The 9,825-nt window shown below is 36.9% G+C and overlaps 1 protein-coding gene across 16 annotated transcripts in view; it reads right to left on the reverse strand.

The window, feature by feature from the left end:
* LOC128912499 (sodium channel protein type 2 subunit alpha-like) overlaps positions 1-3,309 on the reverse strand; it is a 60,946-nt gene extending 57,637 nt beyond the window's left edge. For all 16 annotated transcript variants that reach the window (XM_054208512.1, XM_054208505.1, XM_054208513.1 and 13 more), the window contains exon 1: positions 3,043-3,309. In XM_054208512.1, the coding sequence (XP_054064487.1) occupies positions 3,043-3,309 (267 nt within the window). The remainder of the gene's footprint in view (positions 1-3,042) is intronic.
* Between the last annotated feature and the right edge of the window lie 6,516 nt (positions 3,310-9,825).

The following is a 9,825-nucleotide window of genomic DNA, read 5'->3' on the forward strand; positions in this document are numbered from 1 at the left end:
TATCTGTGAAAAAATAAGAGGGATTAATAAATTGCCAGCTGACATCATTCTGAGCAGTCTGAGACAGATGTACACCAGAATTTGGCATCCTGTAACCACAAATCTTTCCTTCAAAAAAATGCTGTTTTCGCTTTTAACAATATGCTCTTATTTTCCCTATATGCGAGCACCACATTTAGGTCATTATTATCTTTTAAAAGTTGACCTATGGTTCGTGTTCAGCTTCATTCTGTTCCTGTTGGCAGTCATCGCCTAAGTGTTTTCATTTTTATTCCAAGTGTATTCGTGTGTGAGGTTTACTTGCATCTTTGGCGCGGTTTGAAATTTCTTCAGGGCATGCCTATTCTTCATTCCTTTCGCTCTTTGTCAATGGTAATGGCTCTGCTTTGTGTTACCATAATAGAGTCTTTGTTATGCTCTCAGCAGAGCTATATCGTATCACTGTTCTCCATGTTGATTTCCATTCTCTGTAAAAACTGGGCTGCGATCAGAAAAATGCTGCCCTCTCTGTGGCCTTTACTGCCTTTACGGCCTGGTCTGCCGTCTCTGGGAGAGAAGGCACACCTCTCTACAGGGGGAAAGAAGACAGGTAAAGAGTGTTGCCGGTGCCTGTTCACGGAATAACATCAGGCGTAGCACTGAGGATGACAGAGAGTGGACTTACTCTCACTGGCATTGCTCTCTTCCCTACAGTCCTTCACCCCCTAGAAATGGTAGAAAGAAGCTGCCTGTCCCAGGGTCACTGCTGCAGCTGAGCCTGAAGACAGACTCCAATTCACATGTGATTCTCCCCGCATTGACAAGTCGATGATTAAGAATAGTTTCTGCTATAAACTGGAGGAGGGATGACTAATTCTAGGTCATAATTTAAGATGTCCGTTTGTTTTCTGTTGAGCACATTAGGCTGGTATGTAACATAAATACAGATGTTACCTGTGACAAAAGATTCTGCTGTTTAATTACTCTCATAGACTAGCAAGTCCATCAGCAGCCTCAGTTTTTACACTTTTGTTCCAAAAAATCAGCCTGATTTTTCTGATCATTGGAGGTTAGAAAGTATTCTTCAGCACTTCTCAGGTTTTCTGATACTTCATTTGTAGAAGACTTGTTTAGAAAACTTTAGTCCTGGACTTATTTATGCTACTTTACTCCTAAATTGTTTTGGAGCTATTCAAGAAAAGGGTTTAGTACACACAATTATATTGTAAGCAAGAATCTTCATGGAGCTGTTGATATAACCAAAACAATATAAATGAAAATAACCCTTGGCAACACTCCCTCTCTGAGCTTTCATTTTTAAAAATTTCCTTAATAACGTTAATATTTGTATTATCTACAGCACTGCTTTTTTAACTTTGGCAACTGTCAGCTTATGCAATTAGATATGGATTTTCCTTTATTTTCCATTCCTATTACTGAAGCCATAATTTTTAAAACCGCTTTGCGAACCAAAGGCAACCACAAATTTAGCCACAAAATTCAGAGCACTATTGGCATGATTTTTTCCTAACAAACAAAATAACTTTCTTTACAGTTTAATATATTTTATGTCTTCATTTTTTTATAGTTGCTCAACATCGTTTCTTATCTCGATGGCAGGCTGGGATGCTTCAAATCGTTATCAGAGCAACTGTGTCCGTTTCCTTCTCTGTTTCAGAGACAAGGAAAGATAAATCCAAGCACTTGTCCAAGAAACACTGTCTGCATGTTTGAATTTAGAGTTATTATCCACAGCTTCATCTTCCTTCACTCTCTTTACCAACAACACTTTGCAGGTCTGTCAGGAACTGGGAGAACGTCTTGTTGCTGCTAAAGGAGCATGCAGAAATCAGCAGATAGAGAGTACAGAGCAGAACCCGCTCTTACTGTCAGCTGTACCTTTTATTAATCTGTGCAGGACATAAGGTATTTTTAATTATTCACAGGCTGGACTATTTCAGATCCTGGAGGAATTTAACACAGTCTACAACTAATCCCAGCTACAGAGATACACTTTTTTGTTCCTTGTCATTCTCTTAAGTAATATAAAGGTAGTCTGTTTCCAGATTGTGTGTATCATTGCTGTGAGATCAAAAACCATATACTCTACTGCAGATCCTGACTTTTAAAAAGGTCAAGGGGCAAACTTTTTACTTGAATGGATCTGTTTGAACTAGCCTTTCTATAAGTCCCTGGTTTGCCGTTCACGTGAAAATGAGGACTTTGTATGACTGTGCAAATCAGAAGGGGAAGTACACCTCTTTTAGGAGTTTAAATTCTTCGTGGAGCACAACTATGCTATTAATGGTCCAGCCGTGTTATAGCCTTGCATACGAAACGCAGGCATATCACTTTTCTCTCACAACACATAACCCTTTGCTCTGATTGTTCTGCATGAAAACTCTCAGTTAGTCTTCAGAGCAACAAAACTGTCTTTTTTTCAATTCCTTAAAACCTAGCTTTTCTCTGGTATCTGCCATAGACTTCTAATTGACAGCTGTGCAGCAGAGAACTATCATAGCAATCCCAAGCACTGAAAGCAACAGTTTTCATTGTGGTACTTCTGTATGACCCAAGATTTACACAGAGTCTTTATATGCTAAATATATGTATATAGATATATTTTGTACATATATAGATAGATATATGTTTACATATGTTGTATAGCTGTAACAGAAGCAAAGAATATGGTGAGAGTTCATTATTTCACTAACTTGTGCGGATGCTACCTGGTTATCTACAACCATCTCCCCTGCAAAATCATGCTTGGAAAACCTTGTTTGTCATATCCAGTCTTACTGCTACATTGAAATCAGGAAAATTCAGTCATGTTCCCAGGTTCAGGCAAGCTCAAGGAAGCTAGATCTTCCTTACAGGTAAATAAGAAGTAACTCCACAGATGTTGAAGGAGTCACAATATAGAAGACTGTAAATCAGTTCTGTTAGATTAAAGGATGTTTCCATATATTTAGTGGCTTGATGGCTCTAACTATTATATTTGTGATTAAACTTCTCAAATGTAGAAAATTATATTTTATTTTGAGCAAAAGATTACTCACTCACTTTTTTATTGATATAATATGGGTCCAGGTCTTCCAAAGGTTCAGATACCATTCCTGGAGGTATGTCACCGTAAATAAATGGCAGTGTCTTTCCTGCCTCCAAGTCACTGTTTGGTTTTGGACCATTTTCGTCATCGTCATCTGTATGTTCTTGCTTGGGCTTTTTAGCTTTTTCTTCTGCAGAACGCTTTTCAATAGCTGCGAGAGAATCTCTAGTAAAATGGCGGAAGCTTTCAGGTCCTGGTGGTACCAGCAGTGCCTGTGCCATGTTTTCATCCTGCAAATTTAATTACTTTTAGCCTCTTGCATAAGAATGACCTATAAAAGAAAATTAGATAATTTAGGAAAACTAGATTGTACCAAAAGAAAAAAACCCCAACATTTGCTTAGAAACACTTTCCAGGCCTGAAATAGAAGCAGCATATTTCAAAGCTGAATAAAAGTTAAAAGCAATTCCTCAGAATTTATTTACATATTTTATAAATTATTTTTCAGCTTTTTCCTGCTGGTGTAGGAAAAGACAGTACTTCTGCCTACAAACACTGCTCTGCCAATGTCCTTAGACTCTCCCAGTTAGAAAATAATGATACAAGTGTTTTAACAGTGTATCTTCTTTTAACAGCAAGTAAAAATGCATATTCTATGAAGTAGTCTTGAAAATTGTAAACTTATATTTTACTAGTTAATACATTTTATCTTCCCATATTTTTCATGTATCAGTAATCCAACTTTATAACAGCAAACACTTCCATTAAATGAAAAAGAAGTTTTCATACGATTAATGCTGCTTAAATGACAGCAACTGAATTACGGGAGGAACAAGCACAATTCTTTCTTACTGACAGTTTACTGTGCTGAAGGTTAATGTTAGGTACCAAAGCAGGTTAGGTTGCATTTATTGACTGTGCATGAGCTGTGAATAAAAACCACAAGCCTTTTAAGTAAAAAGAAACAGGCTGTATGATCAAGACCATGTGGAAAAGAATGCTGCTTATGATTTTTTGCAAGGTAAGTGTCATAATATTATTTCAGACTAAAACTACTTTGAAATTTAAGACTCTGGTTCCCTATGAATGTCTTTGGTGCCAGTGCTGGCTGATGTAGTCCCTGCTGCCTGAACCAAAATCTCCACTGTACAACACGTCTCCTTATGAAGGCCTGCAGCGCATCAGCTGAAAGTAATGTTCTTTTCTTTCTTCCAAGTCCTTCTGCAGCAGGACCAGCTGCTTAAACTGATGCCCTGTACAGCACAGTGGAGAGGTTTGAATGGCTGGAGGGAGGGAATGGCAGAAGGAAGGCAGATCTGGTTAAGGAGCAGTGCTACCAAGTAAGAAATGATGATTTGATGTCTACTTTGCAAAAGGTTGTGGCATAGTATAGTAATAATTTTGATTGTGAAAACCAATTTGTAAGAGTGAATTTCAGCGCCTGGAATGAGTTCTAATTGTGTTTTCTGTACCTGAAGCCATGTAGCCTTCCTTACGTTACCTCATGAATTTGCGACACCTGTATTCTGGAGTTGCCACGTCTAGATTTGAGACAAAATATTGTATTCATTTGCATTCACTCAAATAGTCTTTCTCCTAAAGCTTCTTGCTTGTCTGGAATAGTTTGTAGAAATTGCACACATACACACAAAGTGCCAAAGTCATGATCTTATGAAATAATGGATTACTTTTCAAATGACCCCCCAAAAAATCACAACTTGTATGAAGGTAGAGGGGGCTGTTAAAAAGCGCTTGAAGAATCTACAGTAGAAAACTGGAGGAAAGAAATAAAACTGTGTATTCCTAAATCTGAATTAGCAATCCAATGACATGGTGGGTAAACCTGCTCCTGTGCCACCTCAAGACTTTATCTCTGGAGTGGGTTCAAAGCACAGCATCAGTGTGTACAATCCCCACTGAGATCATTGAAATAATTTAGTCGGTAGATTATAGCACCGAGCATCTAAGTAACAGAAGAGCAGAACCGAGGTACCTGACCATAAATTCATAAATAAAATATACTGTAATGTAGACATGGAGAAAACTTTTCTCAAGGAAGAGTCTGGAGAACGATGAGTTAATGTAACCCACGGAGTCACAGGGCTCCTGGAGGGGCTGGAGGTACTGATGCAGTATAAGTGGAAAAATAAATTGTTACATCAGCCAGCACCTCCAGCAGGCAACCTTATCACATGTTGCTGTACTGAAACTTCTGCTACTAATTTTTAGTTTGTACAAGACAGAAGCCTTTGCTGATACTTTTTTTTACTAATGTAACTCCCAATTATAAGGATCCTAAAGTCAACATTTTCCTTTATTTGAGAATTAAAAGCACACATTCTCTGGATACAGTCCACACTCCTTTGATTATTGCTTTTGCCCATCCAGAATTAATAAACTAAGAACATGTTTGAGGTTTCCTTTTGGTCTTTCTGAATAATTGATCCCTTTATTACACATTTTACAGGTCTGTGATTCAAGTTGTTGATCTAGGTACCATTTTTATGAAACTTGTTGATCTAGGTACCATTTCTATGAAACTAGACTTACTAGGTGCACCCTCCTAGAGTCATCAGTGGGTCCATCTTCTCTTTCTAGTTCCGTGCATTTGGTTAGGCTGCTTTTCATCCGTTAACAGTTATGGTTATGAATGCTATAACAAAACACATTGTCCTCACTAGAAATATATGTATTTGTATTGCTAGAAGTCCACAAAGGGGCCAATGAATGACTGGGAAAACTAATATTGGCAGACTTAAGTTTCACTGTATTTCTCAGACAGTCATAAAACATTCTTTAAAAAACCCTTCTTGACAAGTTGGAAACATCACTTGGGTTCTGCCTCCACTACTGTCTAGTGCAGTTATATCTTTCCTGGCTGCTGCTATTACCCAAGAAGTTTTTTCCTATACTAAACATCCCCAAGTGTTTTAGTTCAGGTTACTGAGCTTAATAGAACAACACACAAATATCTGTTTGATTACTGTTGCTATACATGCAGTAGTTTAATAGAACAATGAAACAACAGTAATTCTGTTCCCTGCACTGAGCCCTGAACAAGCTCTTGGCAGCACTTGGAACTATGAACCACTTGGATTTTAGTGATAGCTTCCCTCTTCTTCCTTCACTGGTTTTAAAATTGCTTGTTATCCTATGACTAAACTGCCAGGATATGAATGATACTGGGCAGAATTCAGACAAAGAATTCTGTCTATCAAATAATTTCAGAATAGCTTTCATTAAAAAACTATCTTTAAAGGAATACTGTCAAAAATACATGTAAGACCTGAGTGGTCCAGGCCCCTCAGTACCTGATACTGCTGATACTTTCAAGTATTTGAAATACAATTTGGGTCTAGATACCATGTGTATAATGGTCTACAATTCAATAGATTTCATTAGAAAAGATAAGCTCCAATTTATTAAAGACATGTTTTTGCCAAGTAAATCCATTTAGTTGTATTTGAGCATTGCATTCTATAAATCCTTATCCCGTTTTCCTTCAGTACCTTCCTTTAAATAGTAAGATTGAACAATAAACACTGTCCATATGTTCTTAATTTTATGCATATTTCAGTTAATTATATTATGTCTATGGATAACTTGTTAAATTTTATTTTTGAATATAATTATCTTCTCATCATGTAGAAGATGACTCAGAAAGTAAGTGAAATATCTGTGCTAACAATGTCAAATTAATTTGTGTGTCTGAAAAAGCCAGAAGTCGCCTTAAGTATCTATTTTTATGATATTTTAAATCAGGCAAATGGTAAAAGTGAAAGTATCGGTGTAAGAACCAAGTGGATACTATAATTATTTATGAAAACAATCAAGTTATCTAACAGGTTATATGCATTCTGGATGAAACAATCCACATACAGCCTTCAAAGACTTCAAGGTGGAGAAATAACAAACCTTGCAGACGAAACCTTGTTTCTTCTGATGGGCTGGTTTTTTGCTTTTATAACACTGGCATCAGAATTATTTTCCTGTTAAAACCTTGACAAAGCTGACTACTGAGATTTTCATTCCATTAAAACTGAAACACTGGCACACAAACATGTATTTGATTAGAGTTGGAGTAAGTGCGAGGCTAGCAAATGGAATCTGTAAAATTTTCTTAAGCTAATCTTTTATTTGAAAGGCTGTAATTTGGGAATAATATCTTCCTCAGTGCCGAGCACAGCAACAGCCGCTCAGATGCTAAAATCTGGATTAAAAACCTCTGCTCTAAATCATTAGTGTTAATAAGACTAGCTGTCTCCCATTAGGCCAGTAAAGATATTTGTCCAAATCAAAAAGGTGGGGCTCCCATGGTAGGAGAGACGGAAACAACAGCGCTAATGGCACCACTTCAGCATCACCTAGAGATTATTTTCTGCAGCTTTAGAAGTAAAAAGTGTAGCTGATCACTGCTGTTGTCGTCAGAAAATCACCTCAACTCAAACTACCACTGTCCTGAGAAGGAAAGGAGTACAGAGGGAGCGTACGCAGGAAGAGCCTAAAGAAATGAGTCATCTTAACTCCCTCTCTTAGTATTTGGGAAGTTTTTTTGCAATATTCAGGTATTATTTTTCTGGAAGTGAAGATAAGTTACGTTTAAGCTACTATGCTTTGATCAAATTCCAAATTGGGTAATGCTGCATTCAATTCATCCTAAAAATAAAAGGATGGATAAATATTAGTTTGTTATGAAGACAATCTAAAATAAAATATTTTTATTGAAATTTCTTATGGTATTTTTGCATAGAGGCTAATTTCCTTATCTGCTGAAATACTCTGAAGTATTTTTTTTACAGTTACAGATTATGTTTTCATAACAGACATTTACCTTGTATTTCCTGGCATCTTTACACTATATTTTATTGCTTTTTTACTGCTTTAAAAATATTCCCCGTCCCTGGAAGTGTTCAAGGCCAGGCTGGATGAGGTTTTGAGCAGCCTGGTCTAGTGGGAGGTGTCCCTGCCCGTGGCAGGGGGGTTGGAACTAGATGATCTTTAAGGTCCCTTCCAATGCAATCTATTTTATGATTCTATGATTTGAATGAGAAACAAAACTCCAAAAATTATAAAAAAAAGCCCCAAAATGTCACTGCTGTAATTCAAAGTGGTAAATGCAACATAATGAAGAGTTAATTGAGATATCTAAAGAGATATCCGTGGGTCCTAAACCAAGGAAGCCACGAATGTTGGTTCCACAAAAGGAGGAAAAGGAAAGGAAAGTGACCTCAAGGAAAGGAGTGACCTCCTCAAAGCTGAAAACAGCCTCCAGCATTTACCACCTGCTCAGGACCTGCCTCTTCTTTAAACTGTAATCTACTAATTTAAACTATGATAATTTGTGTTTACAGATCCTAACTAACTAATAAGTAGGATTTGTTTTCCTTTTTTCCATTCCTTCCAACATTTATCATTCATCTATCGTGTCATTTTTTTAGAGTATAATTTATCTGTAGCAATTACTATAATTTTTGCCTGGATTGGTACAGTCAGCCTCAGTGGCCTGTAGGCATTAGTGTTACGTAACTATTCAAAATAAAAAATAACCACCAGGTATTTATTAATAAAATTAATAAATCACAGAAGACAAAAATACTTACTTGTTATAAGAATATTAAATCAACTAACAAGGGTATGTAACAGAAATAATATTTCCTTAAGAAAACCTTACTTTAAAAAGATTTAGAATGGGATAGAGATATATGACTGAATATGAATTGGTGGTTCACATTGAAACATGACCAAAGAACTGCAAACACAGGAAATACTAACGAATTAATACTAACGTGGTGCTTCAGGGATGTTACATGCAATTCTATTCAATGTCCTCAATAATGACTTGCAATAAGGTGTGAAAGCATGTTAACTAAATCTTAAGAACTTCAGTCTCAGGAAAAGAAAGTACTGCAAGAGTTTGGAAATCTGGGCAGAACATAATGCATTCAATCCCACCGGTGAAAGACTAGGCAAATGGGAAAACATTCAAACCAGATTAGATTAGAGACTGGAAAGCAATCTCAGACCTGTCCGAATGATCCAGGAGCTACTTCTCAGAATATCTTTGGGCGCTGCTCTCTCTTACCAAGGCGTTGCTGTGGATAGTCTTTCCCCTGGCTTATTTGCCTGTTTGTTCCCACTGCCATTCCACACACAGCTCTTTTCTTCCCTCTCTACCTCACTGCAACATTTGCTTTTGAATTAATTTTGTCCTATTTCTTCTTTCCTCCTACCTAGGAGTGGCCATAGTGGCTTATGATTCTTACATCAAGGCTAATCTATGCTGTACCTAGTAAACTGGAGTAATCAAAAATAAGTAGGTTATGTAAAGAAATGAACACAGATTCCTCAGATACACACCTGCAAGTTGTAGAACCCCCAAAATAAATTGTTTGACCTATTTATTTAAAAATTGACCAAAACCTCTAGAAAGTCTTTAAATGCAGGCCTGCCCTATATTTTCTTTAACACCGTAAGTTGCCTCTGAGAAGGTGTGAAAAGAGATCAAGCGCGAATACTTGAAGTATGGGAAAAACCTGAAGAAGGCAAAATGAAAACCATATGCAATTTAAGAGGAAGGGTCTCTTCCCAACCTACTTTATTAATATTTTGCAAATACCTTCCAATGTTAAAGATCCTTACATTCCAATGGAAAATAGCTACAATACATGTAACACAATTTTCTACCGCTAGACCTCATTAAAGATGTTAGTTTCATTTTCCCACTGATATTTTAGTGAAGACATATAGCATTATATCAAATGGCCATCTTATGAAATGAAACATTATTTCTGGCTGAG

This window comes from Rissa tridactyla, chromosome 7, assembly GCF_028500815.1.
Source record: "Rissa tridactyla isolate bRisTri1 chromosome 7, bRisTri1.patW.cur.20221130, whole genome shotgun sequence".
Taxonomy (NCBI): domain Eukaryota; kingdom Metazoa; phylum Chordata; class Aves; order Charadriiformes; family Laridae; genus Rissa; species Rissa tridactyla.